General features: G+C 41.1%; 1 protein-coding gene across 1 annotated transcript; it reads right to left on the reverse strand.

Moving 5' to 3' along the window:
- Positions 1–6,039: 6,039 nt before the first annotated feature.
- LOC104542351 (zona pellucida sperm-binding protein 2-like) lies at positions 6,040–11,926 on the reverse strand (the record flags this gene model as incomplete). The annotated part of the gene is made up of 12 exons (XM_010186624.1): positions 6,040–6,095; positions 6,599–6,695; positions 6,952–7,093; positions 7,518–7,707; positions 8,503–8,630; positions 8,707–8,780; positions 9,506–9,675; positions 10,378–10,495; positions 10,918–11,123; positions 11,279–11,396; positions 11,489–11,697; positions 11,773–11,926. Coding segments are annotated over 12 exons (1,662 nt in total), but the record flags the coding sequence as incomplete, so codon positions are not given.
- Positions 11,927–12,124: the final 198 nt, after the last annotated feature.

The following is a 12,124-nucleotide window of genomic DNA, read 5'->3' on the forward strand; positions in this document are numbered from 1 at the left end:
GCACACACAAAACCCTCCAAAAGCCAAACAAATGAGGACATTGTCTTAATTCTTAATTACTTTGACTTTCACCTGACAGATGTAGCACAGGTCTTACCACACTAACAAAAAATACAGGTTGCTTCGTAAATCTCATTGCAGACCAATTGGTGAGATTTGGCTGCGCTGGGACCAGCAAGGCACAAGGCACCCCAGAGAAAGAGGCAGGTGAAGGTCCTGAACATGCAGGGCTACAGTATGTTAGGTGCCTGTAGAGTTCCTCTGTCTCCCTGCAAGTCCAAGCTGGAGCAACAACTTTAAGTAACCACAAAAGCTTTTAGTTTCAGGATAATTTACTGCTTCTGTGCCAGTGAACTAGACTGTGCCCAGGCCCTACCCCCTGAAGTCCAGTGACTGCTCTTATACATTTAAATACTTTTAGCTCCAGCACAACATGGCTGCATCCAAACTGACCTTGGGGAACTGTCTGCCCTAAATCACTCCCTGAGCTGCGGTAGGACCAAAGCCCAGGTCCAAATGGGGTTAGTTTACTAGAATGTGTTGTACTCTTACACAGTTTGGTTATTTGGTCCTCTTTCAGGGTATCTCTCCTTCCACTTGCGTGGATAGGGCTCAAGGATGTGGGGAAGTGACTGCTGTGTATGAGTGGGAGGCCTGCCTGTGACTAGAATCTCTCAGGTTTGTTTCTCCCCTCCAACAAGAAAGAAATTCTTGGTGTGCCTGACATAGACAATCTTTCTAAAGCCCTTCTTTGGTAGATCTTCTCCTTGGCATAGACATTTCACTCATGCAGAAGAAATGCTCTAAATTATTATATTCTTGATGATACAAGTCCTGTTGCTACTAAATGTTGGATTGTATATATTTTTCAATGAAGTAGAACACAGTCAATGTCCCTGCCCTTTTCTCTCTTTCCTTTAGCCCCAGAAATTTAGGATATTTAATTGGTATGAAAGAGACCAAGTTCAGTCCCTCACTTGAGGGAATGTGATCTAGCATCCAGGACTAGGTTCAAGATGCATAAAGCTATATTGAATTTTAGGAGCAACAACATAGTAATCCATAGGACTGAGGCCAAAAAGAGGAACTTCAGTCTGAAAAAAAGTTACTCAAGTCACAGAATTAGAAGATCTTTCACATACAATCATCTCCTCTTCACACAATATGTTAAAAATCTACATGGAAATAAAGCTAAAGTAGCAGTACAATAATCACTAGAAGTCCATGGCCGAGGAACTAAATTACATTTTGCTTACTGGATAGGGTTGTTTACAGCACTAAAGAGAAAGAGTTACAGGAGAGTGAACCTGAGTTAGGTCCAGACAATGAAATTAACTCTCCTGGCCCCAGGATCTCCTCCTTTTCAGGGTTAGCACATCACTGAAAGTCCTCACTAACATGGAGAGCAGAACACAGGTACTAAAGAAGAAACCACCACCATCAAAACAGTTTTTTACTGCATTCAGTTTTTTAATATGAGACTAGTCATAATGCTGAAAGGGCAGCAAATAAGCGCTCAAATACTAAATAAAGGAGAGATGAAGAACATTATAAGATCTTGTACAGAAATTAAATTTAAACATTTTAGAGCCTCAGGAAATGCTTTGACATTGCTTTGACCTGGCAATTTGGTCCTTCATTTTCAGTTTACTGATGAGATGATTATACCATCCTGCTGCTCGCAAGTCAGTTGCTGCACACTCTGAGCAGATATTTTCCCTTTTAACAAGTGCTTCTGGACAATGAATAAATAATAATAAAAAACAATTTAAAAACCCAACAAAAAACACCCCACCACTTTTTGCCTTGAGCCCAGACCATGCGTATGCTCTACCTGCTCAAAGGAGAGGCTAAAGGAAAATATGTGCAAGAGGTACCAAAACATAGGTGAGATGGTTGGACCCCACCAAGTCGCTTTCCTGAGCAGCTCTTTCACATTCGGAGCTGCACCCTTGCCCCTGCTCTGGGTGAATTGCTGAAAGGGGACCAGGTGTGATCACAGAGACAGAGTTCTTAAAGTTTCAGAAGCCTAAGAAAAGAGGGTCTTTTTCCCCACAGCCATCCTAACCCTTTTATTATGGAAGAATAAGGCAGAGCAGGCAGTTACATGTAATGGATTTTATGTAAGTTAACTCCTTTGGTGCCATCAACCAGGCTGTTGGTGCTGCTGGAGGTGTTGCTCCTATCAGTGTGATAATAGGCTCTGGATTTCTTCTCATACCTCAGAGACCAGAGGCTGTTCTGGTGCAGCTGGAAGTATACAGTCCAGCTTTGTTTAGCAGATGGCACACCAGTAGAAAGGAGGAATCCTAGCAGGTAGAGTATTAGCCCAGGATTCAGGTGATTCATACAAGCACTGCTCTCCAGGACAGGCTTTGCACCTGAGTTCAGCCAAGTGACAACTTCTCTGCCCACCCTGTAAAATGAGTGCAGTGGAGTGCAGCCTGCCAAAGAAACATCTTGAAGATGGCAAGGAGGTCAAGTTCCCTCTCAGTGGGAAGAGTAGCTCAGAGACAATATTCCACTGTGGTTAAGAGATCACAAATGGAAGATGCTCCCCAGGCAAGGCCTGGACTCTGTGAGCAAGAGAGCTCACCCCCCACCCTCAAAGCCCAGCGCCACCCACCCGCACACAGAGTGCTTTGAAATTCTATGCTTAGGAGCACCACATAGGTGCCAAGAGGTTTTATGGTTACACATTTGGGCTGCACATAGGTGTGCTTGATGCTTTCTTCCCCGCCTGCTAAAGAGCTCTCCTTGGGAGAGCTGCTCATCCATTGGCTGTCACAGCCCCTCTGCCTGGGGAGGCCAGGGGCCACCCCTCCAGTGCTACATGGCAGTAGCTAAATACAACCAAAGTCCACAAAAAAATATACATGTGCCCCAGCTTATAAAGGAGCCTGTATCTGACTTTTATTCCCTAACTTATTTGCAATACAATCACAAATCCTATTATTGCATTTAAGAGATGGGGAAACTCAGTTGTGGAGAGAAGTTCCTGCTCTCAATAAAGTAGCTTGTTTTTAATGAGCTACAGAAGTTGGATCCATCTGAACCCCTTTCCCTGATCAAGCCCTTGACTTTTTGCTTCTTCACATAACAACATGAGCCTAGGCTTGCTCTTTTACCAGTACATCTAGTACTGTAGGGAGACCAACTTAGCTTACTTCTGCTTTAAAGCATTTATTTCAAAGCACATTCCGGTCTGAGATTTGGAGATCCAGCTGACACTGTGTTTAGGTGTTTCTGGACTTGCACACAATTGGAAACAGTAATTATATGGGAGTGACTGGCTGAAGACTCAAATAGACCTGTGGCAGAAGCACAAATTTGAACCAAAGCTTCCCAAATCATTAGATTGTTGTCAGAACATATTTTTCTCTGGCCATTTACTCTTTTACTGAGGACACTGAGATTTTAAACAAAAAGCAAAGCAATATACCAAAAATTAATAGGGCCAGAAAATATAGATGTCAGTTTTCTTAATTTTTCAGTATTAACAGTAAGTTAATGTTGCTTTAAATCACAAAAGCAGTACATGGTTTTAAAATACTAGTCATGCCATTGACTGTTGACCATAGTAAAAAAAGAGATCTTTGCATTTCTATCAGTGACCAGATATATTGAGGCTACTTGTAGGATTGACTTACCACCTTTTATTTGAAGTGAAAATAACTGTCTGCAGTGCACTTATTATTGTTCCTATTTTCCTATAAAAACAAATCACAGACTTCTCTTTTCCCTTAGACTTTTATCATTCACCTGTTGAAATTGCAGAAGACATTAAGCATAAACAAAGAAGATTGATCTCCTTTCAACTTGTGTTAACAGGGATATAAAAATAACATCTCAAATACCAGGAGGAAAAGCATGTGGTCATAAAATATTCACTTAAAAGCCAAAGAGGTGTTGATACAACACTTGAAGAGGATTTTTTTTCTTTTATATCTCTCTCTCTCTCTGTCTCTCTCTATCTCTCTCTCTCTCTCTCTATATATATATAAAAAACCAGGAAGGCAGTTCCTGAATTTTAGTATAAAGAGACACCTCTGAGGTGGAGAGAGTATTACTGTCATATCTTTAAAAGATTTTACTGATACTCAAATGGATTTTGTGTCTTGCATGTTGCTGAAAAAAATCTGACAAGAAGGTTTATATAAGTCCTAGTCCAGCCATGAAGGGCAATCTCCTTGAATTTTCCAACATCTCAAAAAGATAAAGGACAATTTTATCTATTAATACTTCTCATTTTGCAAAATAGCACTAAGCAGAGCTTTTTAGAATAGCTGAAGCATAGAGCCACTGTTTACCAGGGCATTAGCTTACTTTTCAACAGCTCTTAAATCTCTGTCAACAGGTAAGATTAGACGATATATTCAGTATTTATGAAAAGAAATTAAAATACCTTAGATGAGATTGTAAATACCAGATTTCTATTCTTAAGGGATGTTGTCCTCAAATCTTAGTTTGAAGAAGGGAATCAGAAACCCAGGAAGCCACAACCAAAGCCGAGTCAGCAGTACAGGAATAGGCTGCCCAACCTTATGCTTGGTTCTTACAGCCGTCCTTGGTTGTTGCATTTTTCCTGATTTTTCTGTCATGGCAGATGAAGATTGTCACTCACTTACCCAGAGAAAACACTGCATAAGAGTCTCATTTCTTGAGAGACTGTCAGCATAATGAAAGATATGCAGGGAAGTCACCATATCACCTAAAGTGCCCATACTTACGATATGCTGCTAGGGTTTTGCACCTAACAGAGTGTGTGTCCTTTGACTTCTCAATAGATTGTGCCCGCAGACTGAGGAATAGCTGGTACTTAGCCCCCTGGCTTAACATAGGGGATAACACTAAGCACAAAGTCACTGATCTGTCGTCAAATCTGCTGTCAGGTTTATATGTTCTGCATTTTCCTTTTAATCCCATGCTGATTTATCTACATCTCATTCTTGAACATCACAACTCCATGGCTTTAGTCTGCACCTATTACAGCAGTAACCAAAAAAACCCCAACCAACCAGGAAAAAAAAAAAAAAAAGAGACTCCTCTAGCAGAGTACAAAAGAAACTTGATGCACAGCTAGGGACTTGACATGTCCCTCCTCATGAAGCCAACACGGATTTTTCCAGAAATGACAGTCAAAGACATCTACGTCAGACATGCTTAGCAGGGAACTGGAAGACAGACAATACTTAAAACATGGGCTTGTAATTATAGCACAAACTGTTTAGTGGGATCTCTGTACAGGTATTACAGCATCAGAGCTACAATCTTTCACAAGACATGTTTTCACAAAGTGCAGATAGATTCACAAAATAGTTTCTTGCTTAAGTTAGCCCTCACAGCAATTCCATGTAGTATAATTCTATTTAATGTAAAGTTAAAAAGCAGACACCCATTATTGTATCTTTAGCCCTAAGGGATAATCACTTATGCTAAGCAATAGCTATCCTTAGAACGTGAAAATACAATATTGAATCTGAACTGTTTTCACATCACTGTTCAGATGCAAGGAAGAAATCAAGAAATTTTCCTCCTATTATTAAAAAAAAAAAAGCATAATCTGACAGGAGCTCCTAAGCACCACATTCTCTAGTAAGGAAGAATCCTTAACACTTTGTGGATAGAGTCCATGTATTATCATTGCTACAACTACTACAAGTCTTCACTAGAAGCTTTTTACGTTTAGGCTGACAGCTTACTCAGCTAAGCAGTCACTGATGCTACCTGTGAGTGATTTCCCCCCAACTAGCAAAGGCAACTTGACATTGCAGAGCCACACCACTTGCAAGATCCACAATTTACAGCTTTTCTGACAATAGCCACTACAACACCAAGTATGATCGTCCCTATCTTGCTTCAAAAAACACTTTCTCTTACTGACACTAAGCTCCTTGCACTTCTTTGCTCAAACTGAAGCTTTCAAAAAAAAGACAAAAATCATTTTCAATTGACTTCACACCTGTTGCCACCTTCCTCTCCCTACCCCAAACTAGATGCTTCCAACTGCAAAGTGACTAGACATAAGTTTTGGACATGTTAGCTCAGCAAACTAGGTCCAACACAAGTCACAAAGAAAGACTTGGAATTCAGCACTGTGGAGGAATACAAGAGAGTAACACTAACTTGAAGACAAAGGTACATCTATACTGGTTAGCTGACCCTTTTCTCAGTAGACACCATCAATATATTTTCCGAGTTGATACTTTCAGGATGTCTTTACTTGTGAGTCTGAATGGGTTGTGCTTACTTAGGCCACCTAACTGTAACTTCATAAAACTAAATAGTTCTTGTTCAGGCTCCATCAGAAGTCAGTCTATTCACCTACTGGGAGAAGAGACAAACAGAAGTCTGTTACGTTACAACAGCAGTATGCTTAGTATTTCAGTAGTGTAATTTAAGATAGACACCAACCTCTGCTAGTCCTTTTGCTGCCTAAGAAGCACTGCTCCAGATGACACTTGCCCATGTGGATGTGGTTCTGCGCTGCGGTCTAGCAAGAAATTTCAGCTTTTAATTTTCTGTACAACACATGCTAGGAGTCTGTCATCGCTGAGCAAAGATTCAGGAGTGACTTGGGAAGTGCCTGTTTTCTTACCTAGTCTGTGTTTTCCAAGATTGCATCTCTTTGGACAAACAGCCCCTGAAGGCTGTTGCATACTGCTGCAGATCACTACACTGCAGTGGAAATACAGCTAGAAGACAAGAATATTTATATTATGTGTAGGGGAGTCTCATTTGGCAAGCATCTAGTGTTGCACTGACCTCAAAGGAGATGAACTGAACACTGCTAAGGGGCCAGTCTTTATTTACTACTCTTAGAGTGTTACAACTTCAAGGAGATGGCTACTAGCTCCAGGCAGCTCCTGGACAGAATTTGCCTCATGCACTACTCCAGGCTCACGTACCAGGACTGCCAACAGCACACGACAGACCATGGGGACATCTCACCTGCTCTTGTAACAGAGTTGTGCCTTGTACAAAGGTAAACATCCTCACTTCAAATCTCTTTAGGTGCTGAGGAAATTTTACTCTGAGACTATAGTTAACTTCATGGAAGACTGTTCGGTAGGAGTCTTCGCTGTTTTCACACCTTTTTGGGAAAGTGAAAATGTATTTAGTTTAAACCTTCATCACTTCAAGCGAATCTTTAAACAAGTCAAGGAGATAGAGATAGGGATGTTCCTCTAAAGTCCGTTTTTCTCTGGCCATAGCGGCATGGATAGAGCCTCCCCCATTCATGCTCTTTGTCTTTGGCCACAGTCAGGGTTGCTTTTTGTTTCTTCCCAGCTGGAAGCTCATGGCTAGGAGCACTTCTAGCCACCCCCGTGACCTGCCTTCTGGTGGCAGCATAGCCAGTGTTGACACTGACCTGCACTTCTCAGCCTAGCAATTGCATAGCCAGGACAAAACAACGCATCCAAATTGATTTCTGTCCTCTTCCCCCTTCCCCACAGCTAAGGTAAGGGGCCCTTGTGCTGAACAGTTACCAAATACAGGAGGGAAGCCCTCCTTACCCGTTTATAAGGATGGGCCACTGTGGAAGGCTGTCCTGGCTTTGGGATTTTGTAGCCCAACAGTCATCCAGGTTTAGTTCCAGTCTCGCATCTTCAGGCTGGAGCAGTTCAACTTCAAAATACAGTGCCTCCCTCAGGTATTTTAACACTGGATATTCTGATTCCTGATAGGGGTCTGAATAGGATTTGTCTAAAAGAGAGTACTTATGTTAGAGTTTCCTTTTTGCAGAGTAAGTATTCATGAATCCTCTGCTTCACTCTGCTTTCTGCCACCACTTGCTCTGGCACAGGAATAATAAAATCTATGAGAGCATATGGATGTTAGCAAATGCATACAGGATGGTAGAAAAATAAGATCTGAACTCTATTCCTTGGCTCTGAGGATCCAGATAGAGTTAGTCCTCCTGCAAAACCCCATTAAGGTAAGACGTTAATTTAAAACTGTCTCTATATTTAAAAAAAAAAAAAAAAGATAAAAATGGATCAGGTCCACTCCAGTCAGGATCAGGGTTTGGTTCAGGCTTCAGTTAGCCCTTTCTGCCTGTGAAGTGACTGTTTCACTGCAGTATCATAAGTAGCTTCTTTCTCTGACACAGATTATGATTTTTTCAGTTAGTGATAACTCTGCTTAGCAACACTCAGGCAGTTGGTAGGGAACGAAGTTGATATCATACCTACTACACAGAACTTTTAGTATATCCAGACCTAGCAGGAAAACCACACTTGTGTGAGTGATGACACAAGTATCTGCCTCATCCATTAGAAATACTTGGTCATTTGTGTTGCATTCTGGAATGGAAAACCTCCATTAGAGGCCTTACAGAGGTTTGCACTTCATCCTTGGAGTTATTAAAAAAATCATCTGATTATGGTCCTGTGCAAGTTGCTCTAGGTGGCCCTGCTTGAGCAGGGGGCTTAGACAAGGTGACCTTCAGAGGTCTCTTCCCACCTCAACCATTCCGTGAAGTCTAATCATAAATTTTACCTTTGAAAAGCTTCAGTGAAAGAGATAGAGAGCCAAGCCCTGGCTTAACACTGGGTGGTGGGTTCCTCTTAGATTCGTATCTGACATCAACAGTCTGCTTGATTGCATACGAGCACACAAACTTCAGTCTGAGGGAAGAGGTTTAACATTAGATTTTAGAAACCAAAATACCTTGGGCAACATTCTTCAGGGAATGGCACTTACTGGTATACTGGTGTATCATTGCCAGGTCTGAAGTAGAGTACAGCATTTTCATACGTCATAGTTGTGCTATTGAACTGAGAGACACACATCATTACAAACAGGACAGTTGGATTAGAGTTTACTTTGGTTTTGACACAATATGCACAGCTCTTCACTTGCCTGGCAGATTGCCCTGAGCACAGAGTGTTTAGGAATGGCCAGAAATTACTGGTCAAGAGCTCTATGCCTACCACACTAAAGCTGAAAGCTATGCCATAGTCGGGAAGAAACAGATTATTAGCCAACAATACCTTGAAATTGACCTAACAGCCATGAAAGGAATGCACTGGGCCTAAGAGTTCATTTTTTTCTGTTGACAGAATCAGTGTCTAACATAAGATGCAGAAGTAAGCTGCTTTTATGGTGACCTGAATTTGAGCAGCTTCTAATCCTTTGTTATTTTGCCTGTTTTCTACTTATGCAGTACGCAGGCAGCAGGAAAATGATTGACTCTAGGCAATTAACAACACCAAACCAGCTTTTGCAAGGCATATGAGTATATATCAACAGTGTAGACTCACATTCAAGTCTATCACTAAACAATTCAGAGTTGTCAAACTGAAGGCTAGTTTCAGAAAGCATCTCTGGCCTTGAAAACTCTTTTTACTAAATAAGGACTTTCATCCAACTGAAATTAGTATCCTCAGAAAAAGACTATAGGTATACTAATTATCAAAAAGCCAGCTGTGACCTTCTTGCAGCTTCTGCTCAAGTCTAAACCTTTGCCAGTCCCAGCAATAACCCTACCCCAAAACTTTACCTTTCTACTTGTTCCACAAGTGTTCACATTGAACTTGAAGGTTGCAGTCTTTTCTGTCACTAGGCTGGGTTTACATTGTCTGTCCCTCAAGACAAGCTGGTTGGTGTCCAGGTCTGAAATTCCTACAAATTTCACTGCAGTAATAACCACTGTGCCATTAGGCAGGCACTCTGGAAAAGAAAATGCAGTTTTCTATAGAAATTGGGACTCAAGTTCCTTTGTTTTGTCGCCTAGCTTGACACAAAGGTTCTGAATGGATTTGCTAGCAAGTGTTTCAGTAACTCACAAGGATTAAGTTTTGAGCAAGGCTCTTCAGTATTAACGTTTGATTTTCTTCAGGCTAACTACCAGTAGAATGTGCACTACCTGGGTAAAATCCATGATTTCACTCACCTTTTTCCTCCAAGGAGGTCTTTCCCCTCTCAAAGGAATTTTTCTAGCCAAGATATTTAATACATTCAAACTAGATGAGTAGCTTTGGAATGATCTATTTATAAGCTCATCCTCCCTATCTCTAGCCAACCCTCTCACAAAAAAAAAAAAACCAAACCAAACCAATCCCAATCAAAACAAAACAAAAAAAACAAGACACCCAAAACAATAACCCCAAACCAATCCCAAAACCCTTTCAAGAGCTTCATGCTTTTGGAAGCGTGAGTTGAAGTAGAGTTTCCCAACTCCTTCCCTCTCTCCTGTACTAGACAGGACAGTCATTCCTATCTGTAATTTGACTTGCTTTGTAACATATTACTGTATAGGAAATCTGACAGGCAGATAGGGTATCACAAGAAACATTTCAGACTTCATGGGCTTATGTGACTTAATTATGCAACTCAAAGAGTATTAATAGCTAAACCCCAACTTATTATTACGTATTAGCTCTGAAGGTGAAAATCTGCAGGAAATTGAGAAGTCTCTCCTTTTAGCCAAGGTGATGCCATCCTTCAAGGTTAAGCGGAGTGAAGCCTTTATTCCAGAGGTATGAAAACCCTACAGATGACAGTCACAGGTTAAGCAAGAGCATAAAGACACTCTTCAACTCAAGTATGCAAAAACTAAGAGGGCAGATTATCACAAGCTAAAGGTAATGATGCTTAATCAAAGTCAAATCCATAGGAGACTTTTTTTTTAATCTAGAAGGCAACACAATGAGCTTTTTCAGTTGTTTTGCAGTACAAACTCTAAAGATGGCCCAACCTTGAAATGCTTGGAAAAGATTTTTCTTGACTATTTCTATCAATATTAACCAAAGGAAATAAAAGTATTCTTCCAAGGGCAGCAAATAGTCCTCCATTAATCCTTTGAAGCCCAAGAAGGAGGTTTTATTTTATGACCCTCAAGGACATGGTATATCATGTTCATGTCTCACAGCCAGAGCATGCCTTTTAATTGCTACATGTTAGCATCCTTACCTCATAGTTCAAAAGGGAAGAAAGGAAAGGGACAGAGACTGCCAAGTGAGTGCCATTGTCCCTCAGGCTGTAGTTGTACTTCTGTGCAGCCTCTGGGGTCAGGTGCCAGTCTGAGATGAAGGGTACCCAGTTTTGGTCAATGTTCCCACGAGTGATAATGAGATGAAGGTTCCTCCCATCACAAAATCCTCTTGCACTGGGCAGTACTGTAATACAGCCAAGAGTCAGACAGCATGCTAGCTATCATCAGAGTTTAAGAGGGCTGTTTAAGACTGACAGCACCGCTGGCTGAAGTAAGCCCAGCTAACAGCTGAGCTCACAGCCAGGTTGGTACAGTTTTGCTCAAGTTCCACTAGTTTACCTGTGTCTTTAACAGTGGACACTGTTATGACTGGGACAGCGAAGCTCTCATTTGATGGATGGGTTATGAATGTAACTGTGACATTCAGGGTGTATGCTTTCATGTCTTCTTTCACGTACTAGGAAAACAATATTTAAAAATAAAAGTCACCAAGTGATATCGTCATTTCGTCATTTCTATACCATGGTATGCTGCAGTGTCAATACACACCTCTTCCTTAATGCTTGGTGCATCAAATGGGACTTGTATTACATAGGCTTTGCTTCCATTAGCATATCTGATCTTGTATGTTAGATACCCATGCTGAATGGCTTCAGGTACAGCAACAGTTGCCCCCTCAATGGTTAAGCTCACAAGCTCTACATCTGGGAGGAACCTTCCCACTGTCACATTCATTAGCCTTGCACTCAGATTTGAGTCTGAAAAGGAACACAAAAACATTAAGCTCTTATCAGTACCAAAGCCTTCAGTAAATTCCATGTTGGGCTACTTACTGTTGGTTATAGCAAGTTCTACTGGTTCAAATGGTGTTTCTATTTCCTTGATGATAGTAAGTTTGGTTAATCCCCATTTGTCATCTTCCCACTGATGTTCCAAGAACAAGCTGATGGTGTATTTTGCTCCATGCTGTCCACTGCTCACAGAAGTCTAGAATTTCAAATCAAAACCCTTTAGTATAACATGATTTTACATTAAAGATTTATCGTAACAACTCAAGGTCCAGCTGAAGATATAGGCTCCAAACAATTGTCCTTCTCAGCTCTGGAGCTCTGCTTTTATACTGGGAAAGAAATCACCAAAACCAGGGACCTCAGAAGATCATCTACTCCAATCCCCCTGCCGGAG

The sequence above is a fragment of the Mesitornis unicolor genome, unplaced genomic scaffold (genome assembly GCF_000695765.1).
Source record: "Mesitornis unicolor isolate BGI_N332 unplaced genomic scaffold, ASM69576v1 scaffold41866, whole genome shotgun sequence".
NCBI classification, from domain to species: domain Eukaryota; kingdom Metazoa; phylum Chordata; class Aves; order Mesitornithiformes; family Mesitornithidae; genus Mesitornis; species Mesitornis unicolor.